The following is a 21335-nucleotide window of genomic DNA, read 5'->3' as shown; positions in this document are numbered from 1 at the left end:
CATAATCATGACCCAGTTAAGCTTATTCTTTACAGAGTCAAGAGGAACCAACGACTGCTTCCGATATTTAGCAATGGTTATTCTTCATATTTCATATAGATGCAATATACACACACAGGATATATTTCAAGCATTTCTTTTGCTTTTTTTAAAAAATTTTGATCATGGCTTACAGCTAATGAAAACCCAGAACTCAGTATCTCAGAAAATCAGAATATTACATAAGACCAATAAAAAAATAAAATAAGATTTTTAATACAGAAATGTTGGCTTACTGAAAAGTATGTCCATGTACAGTATAGTATGCATATAGTATAGTATGCACTCAATAGTTGGTTGGGGCTCCTTTTGCATGAATTACGGCATCAATGCGGCATGGCGGCGATCAGCCAGTGGCAATGCTGAGGAGTTATTGAAGCCCAGGTTGCTTTGATAGCGGCCTTCAGCTCATCTGCATTGTTGGGTCGGGTGTCTGTCATCTTCCTCTTGACAATACCCCACAGATTCTCCATAGGGTTTTGGTCAGGCGAGTTTGCTGGCCAATGAAGCACAGTGATACCATGATCATTAAACCAGGTATTGGTACTTTTGGCAGTCTACGCAGGTGCTAAGTCCTGCTGGAAAAATAAAGCTGGTCAGCAAAGGGAAGCATGAAGTGCTCTAGAATTTCCTGGTAGAAGGTTGCGCTGACTTTGGACTTGATAAAACACAGCGGACCAACACCAGCAGATGAAATGGCTCCACAAATCATTGCTGACTGTGGAGACTTCACACTGGACCCCATGCAACTTGGATTCAGTGCCTCCACTCTTCCTCCAGACTCTGGGACCTTGATTTCCAAAAGGAATACAACATTTTCCACAGTCTGTGATGATTTGGGGTGCCATGTCATCTGCTGGTGTTGGTCCACTGTCTTTTATCAAGTCCAAAGTCAGCACAGCCCTCTACCAGGAAATTCTAGAGCACTTCATGCTTCCCTCTGCTGACCAGCTTTATAGAGATGCCAATTTCATTTTCCGGCAGGACTTGGACCCCTCCCCACACTGCCAAAAGTAACAATACTTGGTTTAATGATCATGGTATCACTGTGCATGATTGGCCAGCAAACTCACCTGACCTAAACCCCATAGAGAATCTGTGGTGTTATTGTCAAGAGGAAGATGAGACACCAGACCCAACAATGCAGATGAGCTGAAGGCCGCTATCAAAGCAACCTGGGCTTCCATAAACCTCAGCAGTGCCACAGCCTGATCGCCCCCCATGCCACGCCGCATTGATGCAGTGATTCATGCAAAAGGAACCCCAACCAAGTATTGGTATAGTGCATTATATAGTGTACATAGACTTACTTTTTAGTAAGCCAACATTTCTGTATTTAAAATCTTTTTTTTTATTGGTCTTATGTAATATTCTAATTTTTAAAAAATAAATGCTTTAAATATATCACTCTGTGTGTACCGCATCTATAAAAAAATGTATGAGTTTCACTTTTTTAATTGAATTACTAAAATGAATTAACTTTTTCATGATATTCTTATTTTTTTAGATGGACCTGTATCTATGTAGCTATGAGACTAAACACAAGTGTGCCTAGGTACACTCAAGTACCAGAAAACACACTACTACTTTTCAGGAGGCATTCAGTACAAAATGTAGATTTTTCAGTTTATTATTTATTTAGACACTATCAACATTTATAAATGTTCTTTATAGCACAGCTTTACTTAAAAAAAAATGCAGGTCCACTTTAAATGGTACCATGCCATTGTCATTTCACAACACATCTTTAACCACTGGGCACTTAAACCCCCTTCCTAACCAGACCAATTTTCAACTTTTGGTGCTCTCACACTTTGAATGACAATTACTCAGTCATGCAACACTGTACCCATATGAAGCTTTTGTCCTTTTTTTCACACAAATAGAGCTTTCTTTTGGTGGTATTTAATCACTGCTGGGTTTTTTATTTTTTGCACTATAAATCAAAAAAGACTGAAAATTTGGTAAAAAAAAAAAAAATTTGTTTCTGTTAAAATTTATTGCAGAGAATTACAGGGTATTGCAGAGTATTGCAGATGCACATTATTGCAGAGTATTGCACAGTATGGGCGCTGCTAAAAACGACCTCTCCCCTCGAACTGTACAGATCAGTACAGAGAGGGGAGGGAGGAACCGGCGTCATGTCATGATGCCGGTTTGTTTCCAAGTGATCGCTCCGTCATTTGACGGAGAGATCACGTGGTAAACGGCTGATACAAGCGGCCATTTACCGCGATCCGTGATGCGCTGGGTCTTCCGGACCCGGCGGTCACGGATGTTTGCGGGAGCGCACCCCAGGGGGCATGTGATAGCAACATTCTGGGAGGACATTCAGGGATGCCGACCGCGCTGTAGCCGTCTTTCGGCTATGGCCCGGTCGGCAAGTGGTTAAACACAGTAAATCTGTGTTTATATTGTACGGATACATTTCATTTTAAACTGACCCATGCACAGGGTTGGATGATATAAATTTTAAAGGACTAAGTGAAAAAAAAAAAAATGACCCCCTTAGTAAATCACTCTAACAACTTCCCCCCAGTCAGATTTCAAAGGCACAGTTCTATTTGTTGCACTGCTGTGTCATTCGTTTTGAATGATGCTCTGTAACGACACCCCGAGTATGAAAGGGGTTGAAGCCATTTCCGAACACCAAGGCAGCTACCGAACACTCCAATCAGCCGAACAAGAAACCCATACGAATAATTCTTCCCCCCCGCAAAATGAATGCAGGCTCTTTTTATACACTTGAGAATACTGCAGGCGCCACATGAACAATGTCCCGGATCCACCCACAACATCACACAATGGTTATATAACGAACCCCCAATACACATTATTCTGAGTGTCAATACCTAGAGCCAGCAGTGTTGTTGAAGTTAAAGGATTAGTATGACAGCCTGGTAGCTAGTATTTAGCAATCTTCACATTTTTCTCATCTATTTCCTTAAGGCTGGGTTCACTTTAGAACACACAGCGGCTCACAGCAGGAGTCCGGTGTGTCTTCATTCACCATTTCATCCCAAATTTTTGGCTGCATTCGGACCTGAAACTAACCAAAAGACGCACAGGACCCCTGTGCAATTCACACTGGAGCTGCTGCGGAGATGCGTGAACCTGCTCCATAGAGAGACAGTCACAATCTCCTGCTTTGCAAATTGGATGTGGAGAAAACCACATCCAATTCACATAAGTGTGAACCCAGCCTTAAAGAAGAATTCCCCCTTTTGCAAAAAATTAAATGAAATGCACCTATATTGTAAACCGCAAAAAATCTGCATCTATTATTGTATTTGCATTTGAGCCTGCAATTTGAACGCAGTTCTCTGGCCCTTGCAGGCTCTTTCTCCAGCTCCGGTCAGCTGAAATTACAGACCTTCCGTTATGGAGCTGGATGAAGCATCTAAACAGCTCTTCCATTTGAAACCAGAACGAATTTTCATCAGCTTATTCAGAAAGGCAGTGCAATGAACAGTAGCCATTGACAAACTGCATTCACTTTAAAGTGAAAAAAAAAACGTTAAAGCATTTGTTAACCCCCAAAAAAACAACAGATTCTGTTCCTTTAAAGCATGTTATTTAGCCCCCTGTAACACCTGTAATACCTGGCTGATCCTGCCTGGCTATGCCCCCTGTAAACTGACCACAATAATCAGGGCTGCTGAGCCCCGACACCGTGGTCCGTTTACCTGATTCCGTCATCTGAAACCCTGCTCTTCTGTGTCTGTCTCCCCTCGTCTCCTCGTCTCCTCCCTCCTCCCCTCTCTGCCTGTCAGCACCCCCCCCCCCCCCACTCCTGCTGCTTTCATATTTCATATAAAATCATCCCATCCATGCTGTAATATACCAATAAGTGTCCCTGTGCCTGTGTTATGTAAAAAAATAGGCTTATCTGTATCCATATCAGCGTGGCTCCTAGCGCTCAGTTGACATGCATCTCTCTCTCCTCCCTGGCTGACGTCAGTGGGAGTGCTTGGCCCCGCCCACTGGAAATGTGAGCCGGAAAGTGAAAAGAGCCAAATAGTCAGCTGAGTGCTGGGAGCCGTGCTGATATAGATACAGATAAGCATATTTTTTACATAACACAGGGAAATTTATTGGTATATTACAGTGTGGATGGGATGATTTCATATAAGTTGGTTAACAACCAATAGGAAGCTGACAAATTATGATCATCTGACCTTATGTGATCGATACAATGCGATGACCCTTACCACTAATCTAGTAAGACATCCAAGGCTCGGTTCACACTGCCATGAACTGAAAATCGCGTGACTTACAGTGCGACTTTGCCAGGCGACTTCAGTGCAAAAATTGAATGCGACTTGAAGAGACTATGAAGCAATTTCAGGGAATGCCTGAGTTCTCTTCCTGTAATGTCGCATCCAAATCGCATCAAGAGAAGTCGGATAGAAGTTGCCTTGAAGTAGTACAGGAACCTTTTCTAAAGTCGGAGCAAATTCAGTAGTACTAATTAACCACTTGCTGACCCAGCCTTTTTCTGATATTTGTTGCTTACAAGTTGAAATCAGTATTTTTTGCTAGACAATTACTTAGAACCCCCCCAAAAAAAAAAAAAAAAAAAAAAAAATATATATATATATATATATATATATATATATATATATATATATATATATATATATATATATAATTTTTTTTTTTTTTATTCATTAAAGTGTATTTTTTCCCAAAATAATTGCTTTTGAAAAACCGCTGTGCAAAAGCTGTGACATAAAAGATGTCAATAATCGCCATTTACTTCTCTAGGCTCTCTGCTAAAAAAAAAAATATATATATATATATATATATATATATATATTTTTTTTTTTTTAGCAGAGAGCCTAGAGAAGTAAATGGCGATTATTGACATTTTTTATGTCACAGCTTTTGCACAGCGGTTTTTCAAAAGCAATTATTTTGGGAAAAAATACACTTTAATGAATAAAAAAAAAAAAAATTATATATATATATATATATATATATATATATATATATATATATATATATATATACCAATTTTTGTACAATATGAAAGCTGATGTTACGCTGATTAAATAAAATACCTAACATGTCATGCTTTAAAATTGCAGATGCTCATGGAATGGCGCCAAACTATGGTACTTAAAAATCTCCATAGGCAACACTTTAAAAAATTCAACAGGTTACCAGCTAGAGTTACAGAGGAGATCTAGTGCTAGAATTATTGCTCTCGCTCTAACGTTCATGGCGATACCTCACTTGTGGTGCAAACACCGGTTTCATATGTGGGCGTGACCTATGTATGCATTCACTACTGTGCGCGGTAACAGGGGCACTTAAAAAAAATATGTTTTTAATAATATTTAAAATTTTTACACTGTCACTTTGACTTTTATTGCTATAGCAAAGAATGTAAACATCCCTTGTGATAACAGTACAGCATGACAGGTCCTCTTTATGGAGAGATCTGGGGTCTAAAAGACCCCAAAATCTCTCCTCTACCCTTAAAAGCAAAAGATTAAAATAAAAAACTGTTTACATGGCTCAAGAACTGGAAGTGACGTCGACCTCAGGATTGAGCAGTGGCCATCTTGCCATCGCCCATCTCTATGTGAAAGTACACCTGAGGCGGGATGGTTCCCAGGCTTGCCGATCGGTAAGGTAAGCCCGGGAGGGGGGGGGGCACCTTTCCCACTGCTTATAAAAGTGAAACCGTCGCAAATCTGCCTCTGGGATTACTTTTATCTGAAAGCCGACTGCCTAAAGCCGGGTGCCCACGCTTGCAATGCCGGCGCCGAGGAGAGGGAGAGAAGCGAGGGTTCAGGCGGCCGCATCACTGGAGTGTGAGTGTGTGTTTATTAAAAGTCAGCAGCTACGCTTTTTGTAGCTGCTGACTTTTAATAAACACAAAAATGAGTGGAACTCTGCTTTGACGTCAAACTAATGACGTACATTTACAGTTATGTGAAAGCCCATTTTAGTCAATGAGCTGTCCACCTGTCACGCGATTTGGGGTCTCACAAGTCGGATCCCAGCTCGTGGCAGCGTGAACCGAGCCTAAAGCCTCGTACACCCACTTTGATTTTAGGACGCCCGAACGTCTGTTTTTTGTGGCATGCTAGTGTCATGTCGAAAGTGAAGAGGTTACTCACAATACGAAAATTTTCATATAACAAAATACGTCAAATGTGATGTAATGTGTTGAATAGTTTTGTATGTATTCTTTTATTTCTGAGCATCCATAGTCTTGCTCTTACAATTTTTTTCGTACGAAAACCGTACTAATGAAACGAAAATCGGACGTTGAGTTCACATCCGACAAAAATTTTATTGTCTGCACATCCAGCTTTTGTCTGACGAAAAAGCAAAATCGGCTGTCGAAAGCACCGTACTAACGATCTGAAAATCAGCAGACAGCTCGTCATACAAATTTTTCCATACTGTACGAGCCTTAAGGGTAACCCAAGATAAGAAATGATTTGGTTATCTCTGGTTTCAAATATGGAGTCTCTCAAGACAAAACTCCTTGTGTGTTTTCACCTTCTAAATGAGGAGGATGCAGATCTGCTGGGGGAGAAGATGGCCAAAAAGTTAGAAGGGTTTTTAAACTAGGCGACAGGGGGAGGGGCCAGAGGTAGAGATATTCAGCAATAAACATATTCCAGAGAGTAGTATTGGGGGCATTAGTGGTAGGTTGACTAAAGAACATAAACCCGAGGTAAGTATAGTAACAAGTCCTATTTGCATTCTTGGAACACTCAATGAAAGGACGGTATGCAACCGGTATAAACTACATGGCATGTTCACCAATGCCAGGAGCCTGGCGGACAAGATGGGTGAACTAGAGATACTGTTGAACGAGGAGGATTTTGATTTTGCGAGAATTTCAGAGACCTGGTTCAACAGCTCTCATGATTGGCTGGCAACCATTCAAGGGTATTCCCTTTATTGCAGGGATCGAGAGGGTAAAAAGGGGGGAGGGGTATGCCTATATATCAAGAATAATGTACAAGTGAATGTGAGAGATTACATCAATAAGGGAGCTAGGGAGGAGGTGGAATCCTCATGGGTAGAGCTCCAAAGGGATGAAGCTAAGGGGAAAATAATACTGGGAGAATGCCATAGGCCCCCTAACCTGAGAGAGTAGGGGGAGGCGAACCTCCTATTACAATTTGGATTAGCAGCAAGGATGGGAAGTGTTATCATAATGGGGGATTTTAACCCTTTCATGACTAAGCCTATTTTTGAAATTTGGTGTTTACAAGTTAAAATCCGTATTTTTTGCTAGAAAATTACTTAGAACCCCCAAACATTATATATATTTTTTTAGAAGAGAGTCTAAAGAATAAAATGGCGATTGTTGCAATATTTTTTATCACACGGTATTTGTGCAGCGGTGTTTTAAACGCAAATTTTTGGAAAAGTGACACTTTCATGAATTTTAAAAAATCCAAACAGTAAAGTTACCTCAATTTTTTTGTATAATGTGAAAGATGATGTTACGCCGAGTAAATAGATACCAAACATGTCACCCTTTATAATTGCACGCACTCGTGGAATGGCGACGAACTACGGTACCTATGAATTTCCATAGGCGACACTTTAAAAATTTTTTACGGTTACCAGGTTTGAGCTACAGAGGAGGTCTAGGGCTAGAATTATTGCTCTCGCTCTGACGATCGCGGCGATACCTCACATGTGTGGTTTGAACACCGTTTACATATGCGGGCGCGACTTCCGTATGCGTTTTCTTCGCTGCGCGAGCTCGCGGGGACGGGGGCGCTATAAAAATTTTTTTTTTTTTTTATTTATTTATTTTATTTATTTTTGTACTTTTATAAATTGTGTTTAAAAATTTTTTTTTTTTTTTTTACTTTTATTGCTGTCACAAGCAATGTAAACATCCCTTGTGACAGTAATATGTGGTGACAGGTACTCTTTATGGAGGGATCGGGGGTCTAAAAGACCCCCCATCCCTCCTTTACACTTCAAAGTATTCAGATCGCCGAAAACGGCGATTCTGAATACTGTGTACTTTTTTAAATTCGGCGCCATTGGCAGCCGAGTAAACGGGAAGTGACGTCATGACGTCGCTTCCGCGCTTACAAGCCGCCGGAGATTCCCGAATGGACACCGGGCCTCCCGATCGCACGGGAGGCCCGGTAACAGCGGCGGGAGGCAGCGGGAGGGGGGGATGTCCCCTCCCGCTCCTCCGGTATAACAGCCGAGCGGCTTTTAGCCGCATCGGTTGTTATATTCGGGTAGCCGATCGCCCGCTGAAAACAACGGTACCGGGATGATGCCTGCAGCTGCGGGCATCATCCCGGTATAACCCCGGAAAGCCGAGGACGCATATGTGCGTTCGGTCGGCGGGAAGGGGTTAATTATCCAGATATAGACTGGGCGGAGGGAACCACGCATTCGTCTAAGGCTTGCCAGTTCCTAAATGTCTTGCAGGACAATTTCATGGTTCAGATTGTAGACGCACCAACTAGAAACAAGGCGTTACTAGATCTACTGATTACCAACAATACAGACCTGATCACGGATGTGGAAATACAGGACAATTTAGGAAACAGCGATCACAGAATATAAATCACACAAATAGGAAACACAAGGGGAACACAAAGACCCTGAATTTCAAAAGAGTCAACTTCCCTAAACTACGAACCTTGCTAGAAGATATAAATTGGGATAAAATCTTAGAAACAAAGAACACGGAGGAGAGATGGGTTTGCTTTAAGAGCGTATTAAATAAGGGCATCCCAGCCAATGCATCCCATTGGGAAATAAATTTAAAAGAGCGAACAAAAGTCCTGGATGGCTTAACTAATGTAAAAATGCATATAAAAGCAAAGGAGAAGGCATTCAAAAAATAAAAGGCTGAGAGATCATCATCAGCATTCAGACTTTACAAAGAATGCAACAAGATATGTAAGGGTGCAATTAGGGCGGCTAAGATAGAACATGAAAGACACATAGCGGAGGAGACCAAAAAAAAAATCCCCAAAAATTCTTTATAGAAACAGTAAAAAAGGGAGGACAGGCCATATTGGCCCCATAAAGAATGAGGAAGGACATCTGGGTACAAAGGATGGGGAGATGGTGAAGGTATTGAATGTATTCTTCTCACAGGAAGAACCTTAATGGCTAACAGAGGACAGAATTAGAATTAGACTTAGGAAACTTAACATTAATAAATCACTGGGACCAGATGGCTTGCACCCAAGGGTATTTAAGGAACTCAGTCAAGTAAATGCCAGACCATTGTTCCTAATTTTTAATGACAGTCTACTGATTGGAATGGTACCAGCTGATTGGAGAAAAGCCAATGTAGCACCAATATTTAAAAAAGGGACAAAATACATCCCTGGGAATTACAGACCAGTTAGCCTAACATTAATAGTATGCAAGCTCTTGGAGGGGATGATAAGGGACTATATACAAGATTTTAGTAATGAAAACGGTATCATTAACAGTAATCAGCATGGATTCATGAAGAATCGTTCTTGTCAAACCAATCTATTAACCTTCTATGAAGAGGTGAGTTGCCATCTAGATAAAGGAAGGCCTGTAGAAGTGGTGTATCTGGACTTTGCAAAAGCATTTGACACAGTTCCCCATAAACGTTTACTGTACAAAGTAAGGTCCGTTGGCATGGACCATAGGGTGAGTACATGGATTGAAAACTGGCCACAAGGGCGAGTTTAGAGGGTGGTGATAAATGGGGAATACTCGGAGTGGTCAGGGGTCGGAGAAGGGGTCCCCCAAGATTCTGTGCTGGGACCAATCCTGTTTAATTTGTTCATAAACGACCTGGAGGATGGGGTAAACAGCTCAATCTCTGTATTTGCGGACCATGCTAAGCAGGGCAATAACTTCTCTGTAAAATGTGAAAATCTTGCAAGAAAATCTGAACAAATTAATGGGGTGAGGAACTACATGGCAAATGAGGTTTAATGTAGAAAAATGTAAAGTAATGCATTTGGGTGCCAAAAATATGAATGCAATCTACTCACTAGGGGGTGAAAACTGGGGGAATCTAGGATGGTAAAGGACCTGGGGGTCATAGTAGATGATAGGCTCAGCAATAGCATGCAATCCCAAGATGCTGCTAACAAAGCAAACAGAATATTAGCATGCATTAAAAAGGGGATTAAACTCCATGGATAAAGCGATAATTCTCCCACTCCACAAGATTCTGGTCCGGCCGCACCTAGAGTATGCTGTCCAGTTCTGGGCACCAGTCCTCAGGAAGGATGTACTGGAAATGGAGCAAGTCCAAAGAAGGGCAACAAAGCTAATAAAGAGTCTGGAGGTGTCAGACTTTTACTTACCAGACTGATGAGTCCGCTTGGGCAGAGGGTAGACTCCCTTACTTATCCGACTCACGGCCCCTGGTAGAGCAGACAGGAGGCACGAGAGTGCGGAATGGTATGAGAGCCTGCTGAAGAGATCCAGGTACAGGATGAGAGATGATCTTCAGACAACAGGTCAGTAGTCCGTAACACTGGTAACAGGTGCTGAGCAGGAGCAAGACAGGCAGATCGGGACACAAGCAGGGTTCGGCAACAGACTGGCAGCAAGGTACAATAGGAGCAGGCAGAAGCGGAGTCAAACAGGCCAAGGTCAGGTACAGGCAGCAAACAGGAGAATCCAAGGGCAATCCAGGTCGTCAGGAGATCAGGTAAACAGGAAGACAAGACCGGAAACAGGAACTATGGCACAGGAAGCTGATGATCAGGCAGCACTGAACAGAGTGTCTGACAAACTTAAATAGGCCGGCTTGCTCACAGGCACGCCCCCAGGCGGCCAATCCCATGACCAGCAAGGTGAGCTCTCTGACAGGAGGATATTAGTTATGAAGAAAGGTTGTGAGCACTGAACTTATTGTCTCTAGAGAAGAAACGCTTGAGAGGGGATATGATTTCAACTTACAAATGCCATACTGGTGACCCCAAAATAGGGATAAAACTTTTCCCGCAGAAGGGAGTTTAATAAGACATGTGGCCACTCACTAAAATTAGAAGAAAAGAGGTTTAACCTTAAAATGCATAGAGGGTTCTTTACTGTAAGAGCAGCAAGGACGTGGAATTCCCTTCCACAGGTGGTGGTTTCAGCGGGGGGGCATCGATAGTTTCAAAAAACTATTAGATAAGCACTTGAACGACCGCAAAATACAGGGATATGCAATGTAATACTGACATATAATCAGACACATAGGTTGGACTTGATGGACTTTTGTCTTTTTTCAACCTCTTTATCCTTGGCCTTGTTTATATCTGCCCAAGGAGCAGGAAAGTTGATTGGTTGGGAAGAGGAAAAGTCATCATAAATAACTTTCATTAGCAGGCACTTTCAGAAACAACACTTTCCCCAATAAACTGGGTTCCATAACTGCGTTGTGACGTTTATTTAAACCAAAGGTGTAATGCAGATTTTGTGGTTCCCCCTCCTCATTTTGGCTTTTTCTACACAATAAGTTGTGTAGAATGAATTAGGTGACCTTGGCCAACGGCTATGCCTCCTGCACAAGCATGTAAGGTAAAGCAATGACTTCCTGGCTTAACAATACTTACACGAACGTTGAATAAAACATGCGTTCCGACAACGCACACAAAGCAAAGAATAGCTTGGAGTCAAACATTTCATCCTCTTCACTTGTCACAGCAATGAGTTCTTTCACTTGTTTTTGGTGAATCTCGTTACAGTAGAGATCAGTCACAGCTGCTTCTGTTTCCTAAACTCAGAAATATTAATAGGGGTTAATTGTTAACAAATTAAAAACACATTTTTAGAAACAGATTACATGCAACACATAGTGCCTGTTTCGATCAGCTTTGGACTTCATGTACACAGGTCGTTTGAAAACCTCCTGAACGCTGACAACTTGACAGCTAGTAACCAATGGTTAAAAACATCCATTTTGCCGCTTTTACATACCGTGTTTATGCACGTGTAGCGGCAGTTATGAGTGTCTACGTTGAGAAGTATTTTTTTTATAGATAACCTCAGGAGACCCTCCCAAATGCCCACAATGCATGAAAAACAAGTATTATTAACCAATTCAGCCATTCTGTGAGAGAAGAGAGAGCAGCAGCAGAGAGAGCAGTGTGCTTGTTTGTTTTTATTGCTCCCTCCCTTTCTCTTTCTCCCCCCCCCCCCTCTCTATCTTGATGGTGGGTCAAGCTTGCAGGCAACAGCATGTGGTGAAAATTGTGTTTTTCAACATTTTATATGTTCAAAAATTATCACAAATTTTTTCCCCTTTAAAAATGCTTATAAACACAGGTTACTGTGTTTACACGCAGTTACAAGCATTCGGCGTTTGAAATGCCAGTAAACTACAGTCCTGAACGTGATTTATCTGCTTTCAAAAAAGTGCCTGTAAACTCAACTGCCTCAAACCTACTATAAATGACTGAGTGTACATGTACACATAGGATAACAGAGGAGAGTTCAGGGGCTGTTGAAAAAAACGCCCAACTGCTTCTAAACGTGAGTTTACCAGCTGCAGTGTACATGAGGCCTAAGACTTGTTTTTCTGGCATCAGTTTGACTTCATTGACAGGTGCATCTTACCTGCAGTTGGTCTCTTTTTGACCTACCAATGTGAATGACCCCCTAAAAGCACCACTGACTACCAATGATTGCAGGATCATTTTTTTAACCACTTTAACACTGCGCTATAGCCGATATACGACTACAGCGCAACTCTCCAATTCTGGGATGGTGTCCCTGTACATCCTCACAAGAACGCGCATCAGGAAGTGTCTGTAATTGCTGTGTCCAAGGGACGCAGCTGATCACAGTTTGGGATAAAGGGCCAATCACAGTGGCCCTTTACCATGTGATCAGCTGTGTTGGAGTCCTCCCAGAATCATGCCCCCCCCGCGTGCCCACTGTGGTGTGCCCTGTGATCACTGTGTTTTTCAGAGACAGCTGAACACAGATCGGGGTAAAGGAACAATCACAGTGGCCCTTTACCATGTGATCAGCTGTGTCCAATCACAGCTGGTCACATGTAAACAGACTTGCCAGTTATCGGCTCTCCTTTCCTCACACAGAGGCAGCGTGTGAGAAAAGGATAGCCGCTCTATTAGCGTTCAGTAGGGATGAGCCGAACACCCCCCGGTTCGGTTCACACCAGAACCTGCGAACGGACCGAAAGTTTGCGCAAACTTTAGAACCCCATTAAAGTCTATGGGACTCGAATGTTCAAAATCAAAAGTGCTAATTTTAAAGGCTTATATGCAAGTTATTGTCCTAAAAAGGGTTTGGGGACCCGGGTCCTGCCCCAGGAGACATGTATCAATGCAAAACATTTTTTTTTTAAACGGCCGTTTTTTCGGGAGCAGTGATATTAATGATGCTTAAAGTGAAGTGAAATATTCCTTTAAATATCCTACCTGGGGGGGTGTCTATAGTATGCCAGTAAAGTGGCGCGTGTTTCCCGTGCTTGGAACAGTCCCTGCACAAAATGACATTTGTAAAGGAATAGAAGTCATTTAAAACTGCTTGCGGCTTTAATGTAATGTCAGGTCCCGGCAAAGTGGATGAAAATCAGTGAGGCAAACGGCATGGGTCTTATATGGATATTAAGGGGAACCCCGCACCCAAATTAAAAAAAGGAAAGGTGTGGGGCCCCCAGGCCTTATATACTCTGAACAGCAGTATACAGGTGGTGCAAACAAGACAGGGACTGTAGGTTTGTTGTTAAGTAGAATCTGTTTGTAATTTTGAACTGGTACATTTTTAAAGTGTAGCTCCAGCCAAAAAATCTATTTTTAAGCTTTTTGGAAAACATAGGGAAGGGTTACATTTGTTACATTTACATTTGTAACATTTGTTTTGCTGTCTGTGCACCTCTTCAGAAGATTTCACCTCACTTTCTGTCCCAATGACAAATGTTTTTTGAAAATTTGGGGTTTTTAGTGAAACAAGGATTGGTGATAAAGCATCAGTGGAGAGAAGACACGTTTTTCCCATATTAACTTTTACAAGAGAGAATTTCCCTTCCTAGGGGTAGATTTCATCTCACTTCCTGTTGTCTCCTTCCGTTTGCAAATAGGAGTCGTTTGTAAGTTGGATGTTTGAAGGTAGGGGCCTGCCCTATATACTCCTAAATACTCTCAGAGGATTTTCGGTGGGAAAGGTGTCCAAGTCTGATCTTGCTCCTAGGTAATCCAGCACCATGTGAATCAGACGCTGGCGATGGTTGCTGGAACCGATCATACCCTGGGGCTGCAAAAAATTGTCTGAACGCATCGGTCAGACGGCCACCTTCTCCACCACTCCTTCTGTGACTGACCGAAGCCTCAGCAACAGTTGTCCAGGAGGACCAGGAAATTGTAACCTCCCAGGCTCTGGAAACGCGTTGCACAAACCTTTCTGCAAGGCCTCCCGAAGATGTTTCATTCTCTGCTCCCTCTGCGAAGGCAAGATAAGGTCCACAACCTTAGCCTTGTAACGTGGATCAAGGAAGGTTGCCAGCCAGTAATGATCCCTCCGCTTGTTACCACGAATACGAGGATCCTTCCGCAGGCTTTGCATGATCAGGCAGGCCATGCAGCGTAGGTTTGCTGAGGCATTCAGTCCAGAGTCCTCTGGGTCACTAAGGACGACATGATCCGCAGCCACCTCCTCCCAGCCACGTACAAGTCCATGGGTTATTTCGGACTGTAAATGATCCCTTGAAGACTGCTGCTTTTGCTGAGTGCCAGGCTCCACCACCATGCTGACACAATTCTCCTCCTCCTCCTCCTCTTTCTGTGTGATCAGTGGGCACGCAGGAACACTGTCTGGATAAAGGGGGCCTTGAGAGGTAAGGAAGTCCTCCTCTTCCTCCCTCTGTTCTGCCTCAAGTGCCCTGTCCATTATTCCATGCAGCGTGTGCTCCAACAGGTGGACAAGAGGGACAGTGTCACTGATGCATGCACTGTCACTGCTCACCATCCTCGTGGCCTCCTCAAATGGTGACAGGACAGTGCATGCATCCCTGATCATAGCCCACTGGCCTGGGGAAAAAAAAAACAAGCTCCCCTGACCCCGTCCTGGTGCCATAGTCGCATAGGTACTCATTGATGGCCATCTGCTGCGTTTGCAGTCGCTGCAGCACGGCCAACGTTGAGTTCCACCTGGTGGGCATGGCACAGATTAGGTGGTCCTTGGGCAGGTTAAATTCCTTTTGGAGGTCAGCCAGCCGAGCACTGGCATTATATGACCTGTGGAAATGCACACAGACTTACCTGGCCTGCCTCAGGACATCCTGTAAGCCCGTGTACCTGCCCAAGAACCGCTGCACCACCAAGTTAAGGACGTGAGCCAAACAGGGCACATAGGTCAGTTGTCCCTGTCGGAGGGCAGAGAGGAGGTTGGTGCCATTGTCGCAAACCACCATTCCTGGCTTAAGCTGGCGTGGCGTCAACCACCTCTGAACCTGCCCCTGCAGAGCTGACAGAATTTCTGCCCCAGTGTGGCTCCTGTCCCCCAAGCACACCAGCTCAAGCACCGCATGGCATCTTTTTGTCTGCGTGCTTGCGTAGCCCCTTGAATGCCTACAGAGCACCGCTGGATCTGAGAACAAATCAGCACAGGAAGAGGCCATGGAGGAAGAAGAAGAGGAGGGGGTGGAGGAGAGAGGTGTGGCAGAATCACTACTAGTAGAATTTTGGAGGCGTGGTGGCAGAACAACCTCCAACACTACTGCACCCTGTCCTGCATCCTTACCAGCTGCCAGAAGAGTCACCCAGTGCGCAGTGAAAGATAGGTAACGTCCCTGTCCATGCCTGCTGGACCATGAGTCAGCGGTAATATGCACCTTACCGCCAGGGATGAGCTTCGTGTTCGAGTTGAACCCATGTTCGACTCGAACATCGTTTGCTCAACTGTTTGTCGAATTGCAAATGATATGGGCCGTTTGCGCCAAATTCGGTCACGTCACGGCCCATAATTCACTGCGGCATCGCAGTGCATTGCTGGCTGATGATTGGCCAAGCATGCACTATGACCCCCATGCTTGGCCAATCACAGCGTCGTCAGTAGAGAGAACTGTAATTGGCCAAAGCCAGGGTGGCTTTGGCCAATTATGGCTCAGGAGGTTTAGAACACGCCCCACACTATATAAGGCCGCCTGCACGGCGGCCCTGTGTAGTGTGTTCCGGCGTGCTGAGAGATAGAGAGAGAGAGAGAGACAGTGTCATTTCATTTGAGTTAGATAGATTAGGCAGGACAGTCAGTCAGTTAGCTGCACTTACAGTGTATTGTGTATATATATATATATATATGCATCCCAGGTGTTGTATATATATATATATATATATATATATATATATATATATATATATACATACATACACACACTGTATTCAGATTAGCTAGATCCGTTCCTGTTATCTTCCTACTGACAGGCAGGCTTGTCTTGTTACAGTATTTACAGCTACCTGAAGAAAATTGCTGGTGTTCTTTTGATCCTATTAGTACCACAGTCAGGCAGCTAGACTATTTACAGTTAGTGTAGTGCGTCCTCCTCAAAGTGTTCAGCTAAAGCTATAAGTTTAGTGTGACCTCTGCACAGTGTTCAGCTAAAGCTACAAGTTAGTGTAGTGCGTCCTCACAGTGTTCAGCTAAAACTACAAGTTAGTATAGTGCGACCTCTGCACAGTGTTCAGCTAAAGCTACAATTTAGTTTAGTGCGACCTCTGCACAGTGTTCAGCTAAAGCTACAAGTTAGTGTAGTGCTTCCTCCTCACAGTGTTCAGCTAAAGCTACAGGTTAGTTTAGTGTGACCTCTGCACAGTGTTCAGCTAAAGCTACAAGTTAGTGTAGTGCGTCCTCCTCACAGTGTTCAGCTAAAACTACAAGTTAGTGTAGTGCAACCTCTGTACAGTGTTCAGCTAAAGCTACAAGTTAGTTTAGTGCGACCTCTGCACAGTGTTCAGCTAAAGCTACAAGTTAGTGTAGTGCGTGCTCTGAACAGTGTTCAGCTAAAGCTACAGGTTAGTTTAGTGGGACCTCTACACAGTGTTCAGCTAAAGCTACAAGTTAGTTTAGTGTGACCTCTGCACAGTGTTCAGCTAAAGCTACAAGTTAGTGTAGTGCGTCCTCCTCACAGTGCTCAGCTAAAACTACAAGTTAGTGTAGTGCGAGATCTGCACAGTGTTCAGCTAAAGCTACAAGTTAGTTTAGTGCGACCTCTGCACAGTGTTCAGCTAAAGCTACAAGTTAGTGTAGTGCGTCCTCCTCAGTGTTCAGCTAAAACTACAAGTTAGTGTAGTGCAACCTCTGCACAGTGTTCAGCTAAAGCTACAAGTTAGTTTAGTGCGACCTCTGCACAGAGTTCAGCTAAAGCTACAAGTTAGTGTAGTGCGTGCTCTGAACAGTGTTTAGCTAAAGCTACAAGTTAGTGTAGTGCCTCCTCCTCACAGTGTTCAGCTAAAGCTACAGGTTAGTTTAGTGTGACCTCTGCACAGTGTTCAGCTAAAGCTACAAGTTAGTGTAGTGTATCCTCCTCACAGTGTTCAGCTAAAACTACAAGTTAGTGTAGTGTGACCTCTGCACAGTGTTCAGCTAAAGCTACAAGTTAGTTTGGTGCGACCTCTGCACAGTGTTCAGCTAAAGCTACAAGTTAATGTAGTACGTGCTCTGAACAGTGTTCAGCTAAAGCTACAAGTTAGTGTAGTGCGACCTCTGCACAGTGTTCAGCTAAAGCTACAAGTTAGTTTAGTGCGACCTCTGCCCAGTGTTCAGCTAAAGCTACAAGTTAGTGTAGTACGTGCTCTGAACAGTGTTCAGCTAAAGCTACAAGTTAGTGTAGTGCTTCCTCCTCACAGTGTTCAGCTAAAGCTACAAGTTAGTGTAGTGCGTCCTCCTCACAGTGTTCAGCTAAAGCTACAGGTTAGTGTAGTGCAACCTCTGCACAGTGTTCAGCTAAAGCTACAAGTTAGTTTAGTGCGACCTCTGCAGTGTTCAGCTAAAGCTACAAGTTAGTGTAGTGCTTCCTCCTCACAGTGTTCAGCTAAAGCTACAAGTTAGTGTAGTGCGTCCTCCTCACAGTGTTCAGCTAAAGCTACAGGTTAGTTTAGTGTGACCTCTGCACAGTGTTCAGCTAAAGCTACAAGTTAGTGTAGTACATCCTCCTCACAGTGTTCAGGTAAAGCTACAAGTTAGTGTAGTGCGACCTCTGCACAGTGTTCAGCTAAAGCTACAAGTTAGTGTAGTGCGTCCTCTGAACAGTGTTCAGCTAAAGCTACAAGTTAGTGTAGTGCGACCTCTGCACAGTGTTCAGCTAAAGCTACCTGTAGAAGGTTGGCGGTGTTTTCCTGATCCTATCACTACCGCAGGCAGCTAAAGTATTTACACATTAGTGTAGTGCGACCTCTGCACAGCGGTCAGCTAAAGCTACCTGTAGAAGGTTTGTGGTGTTTTCCTGATCCTATCACTACCGCAGGCAGCTAAAGTATTTACACGTTAGTGTAGTGCGACCTCTGCACAGTGTTCAGCTAAAGCTACCTGTAGAAGGTTGGTGGTGTTTTCCTGATCCTATCACTACCGCAGGCAGCTAAAGTATTTACACGTTAGTGTAGTGCGACCTCTGCACAGTGTTCAGCTAAAGCTACCTGTAGAAGGTTGGTGGTGTTTTCCTGATCCTATCACTACCGCAGGCAGCTAAATTATTTACACGTTAGTGTAGTGCGACCTCTGCACTGTTCAGCTAAAGCTACCTGTAGAAGGTTGGTGGTGTTTTCCTGATCCTATCACTACCGCAGGCAGCTAAATTATTTACGTTAGTGTAGTGCGACCTCTGCACAGTGTTCAGCTAAAGCTACCTGTATAAGGTTGGTGGTGTTCTCATACTGTAGGCAGGCAGTTGATTTTGCTAGCTGCAGTATCAGTATATATATATATATATATATATATATATATATATATATATATATATATTGTACAGGACGCCGTGGCTGGGTCCTGGAAGGACGCTATGTTTCCCCTCTGTTTGGACTGTGGTCCCTTTAAGGGAACAAAAAGGGTTAACTCACCTGTCAGAGGAAGTGGGTTTAAAACAAGACAGGAAGTTGGAGAGGGTGTGGAGGAGTGTAAAGGAGAATGTGGATGGTGGATGGTGTTTGTTGTGCAGCAACAAAAGTGAATAGCAGTGTCCTGCCTGGAAGTCTCCTGCCAGGGGAAGCTACCTGCAACAGAAATTAAGGACTGTTTAACTGCGATAGCAGTTCTGGACTTTGCAAGTCGGTGAGACTAAAACCTTTTTTCTTTTGTTTTTGCTGCTGTAAAGCTATTTAAGTTCAATAAATCTCCTTTTGAGTGAAAAGCCTGTGTCCTGCGATCTAGCTGGTCCCCCAAACATTACAAGTGGTGCTCGAATGCGGGCAGGACAGAGTAACAGGCATTTTTCTTGCTGTTTTTTTTTTTTTGTGTATTGGACTTAAAACTGACATTTAAAGGGACAGTACAGTGGATTTATGTCCTGGGTTAAAGCCGCACAAACCCTGAAAGCTGAAGCAATGGAGGAGCTAATTAAACAGCTGTCCTTGGCTAATATACAAGCGCAGACTCGCCATGAGGTACAACAAGAAAACACTCGCCTGTTGGTGGCCCAGTTGGCAGCCCAGCAAGCGACCCAGCAAGAGGTTATGCAGGCTCAAGTGACTGCCTTAAAAGAAGTAGTGCAGCAGCTTTCTCAGGGCCGTGAGCAAGCGGCTGTTGCCCCTGGCCCCTGCAGAAATTGTCCCTGAGTGATGATGTAGAGGCATTTCTTGCTACATTTGAGAGGACGGCAGAGAGAGAAGGGTGGCCCCAGGACCAGTGGGCCGGCCTAATTGCTCCTTTCCTAACCGGAGATCCGCAAAAAGCCTACTTCGACCTGCCACCAGATCACGCTAAAGACTATCAAAAATTAAAGGCAGAAATATTGGCTCGTTTGGGGGTAACTACAGCTGTTCGGGCCCAACGAGTGCACCAATGGAAGTATCGTCCAGATCGTCCACCACGGTCTCAAATGCATGACCTGGTGCAACTGGTAAAAAAATGGCTGCAGCCCGAAATGTTGTCTGGCCTCCAAATCGTGGAGCGGGTCGTGCTGGACCGATACCTAAGGTCACTGCCAGACGACCTTCAACGGTGGGTCAGCCATGGAGACCCCAAAACAGTGAACCTCCTTGTCGAGATGGTAGAACGATACACAGTGGTGGAGGATCTGCTTGGCCCTACCAAGCGCCAAGGACCCAGTCTGCCACGGCCTATTCGTTCGACTGCTGCCCTTCGAAAGGACGTTCCTCGGAGCCCTGGAACCAACACCCCAGAAGGTCAAGAGTCACTCCCGATACCTTCTCAGCGACCTGTTCCTGTTCGGAGAGGAGGGGATGTACAATGTTGGCGATGTCATTCCTGGGGCCATACCCGGGCCCACTGCCCACTGCAAGAGGAGCCCATGGAATGCGGGGTTCTTCGGAGGGGGTCTTTCTATGCCCATAAAGCATGTACAACACATATCGATCTTGGAGAAGAGAAATTCGAGTGTGAAGTCCAAGTGAACCACCTCCCTGCCCGGGCTTTGCTGGACTCCGGAAGCATGGTAACCCTGATCCATCCTAGAGTAATTGGGAAGATCGGTCCGGTAAGAAAAACTTTACGGGTGGTGTGCATTCACGGGGACACTAGAGAGTACCCTCTCATCTCGGTGACCATCTCCGCAGCATGTGGCACTGGTACTCAAGAGGTGGGGGTGGTAAAAAACTTGGTACATGATGTTATCATAGGACGAGACTGTCCGTTATTTGCAAAACTGTGGGGACAAGGAGAACTACCTGAACGGTCCAGAGACTGGGGAGAAACTAGTCCCTCTGTTCCTGCGGTTGAGAGAAATAACCCTGAAATGCCGAATGTTCTTGAAAATGCTAATGATTTGGTTAATGGTGATGAAAGTAGTGCTGATGTTATTAAGGGTGTCAAAATGTGTGGTTCACAGACCTACCTGAACACTGAAGAGGGGGGGGAACCTTTCCCACTTCAGGTAATGCTGGGGGAAGAGGATGAGGAAGTGGCCGTTACCCCTGCCCTGCCGGATTTGGGTGTTCCGCAGGGGGCATTTGGTACTGCCCAGATGCAGGACCCCACTTTGGCCCATGCACGGGAACAGGTGGTAGTATTAAATGGGGTTCCCCAAGAGCCAGGTGCGAATGAGCGGTGGCCACACTTTGCAATATGTAATGAATTGCTTTATCGGGTTACCAAAGTGAGAGAAAATGTGGTAGAGCAATTATTGGTACCCCAACAGTATAGACGCAAGGTCCTGGACCTGG

The 21335-nt window shown here is 44.2% G+C and overlaps 1 protein-coding gene across 2 annotated transcripts in view; it reads right to left on the bottom strand.

Moving 5' to 3' along the window:
* Positions 1-21335, bottom strand: part of LOC141128974 (uncharacterized) — an 82478-nt gene that overhangs the window by 4628 nt on the left and 56515 nt on the right. For both annotated transcript variants that reach the window (XM_073616647.1, XM_073616648.1), the window contains one exon: positions 11598-11758. In XM_073616647.1, the coding sequence (XP_073472748.1) occupies positions 11598-11758 (161 nt within the window). The remainder of the gene's footprint in view (positions 1-11597; positions 11759-21335) is intronic.

Source organism: Aquarana catesbeiana, linkage group LG02, assembly GCF_042186555.1.
Source record: "Aquarana catesbeiana isolate 2022-GZ linkage group LG02, ASM4218655v1, whole genome shotgun sequence".
Classification (NCBI taxonomy): Eukaryota; Metazoa; Chordata; class Amphibia; order Anura; family Ranidae; genus Aquarana; species Aquarana catesbeiana.
This window is presented reverse-complemented; position numbering and strand designations above follow the sequence as displayed.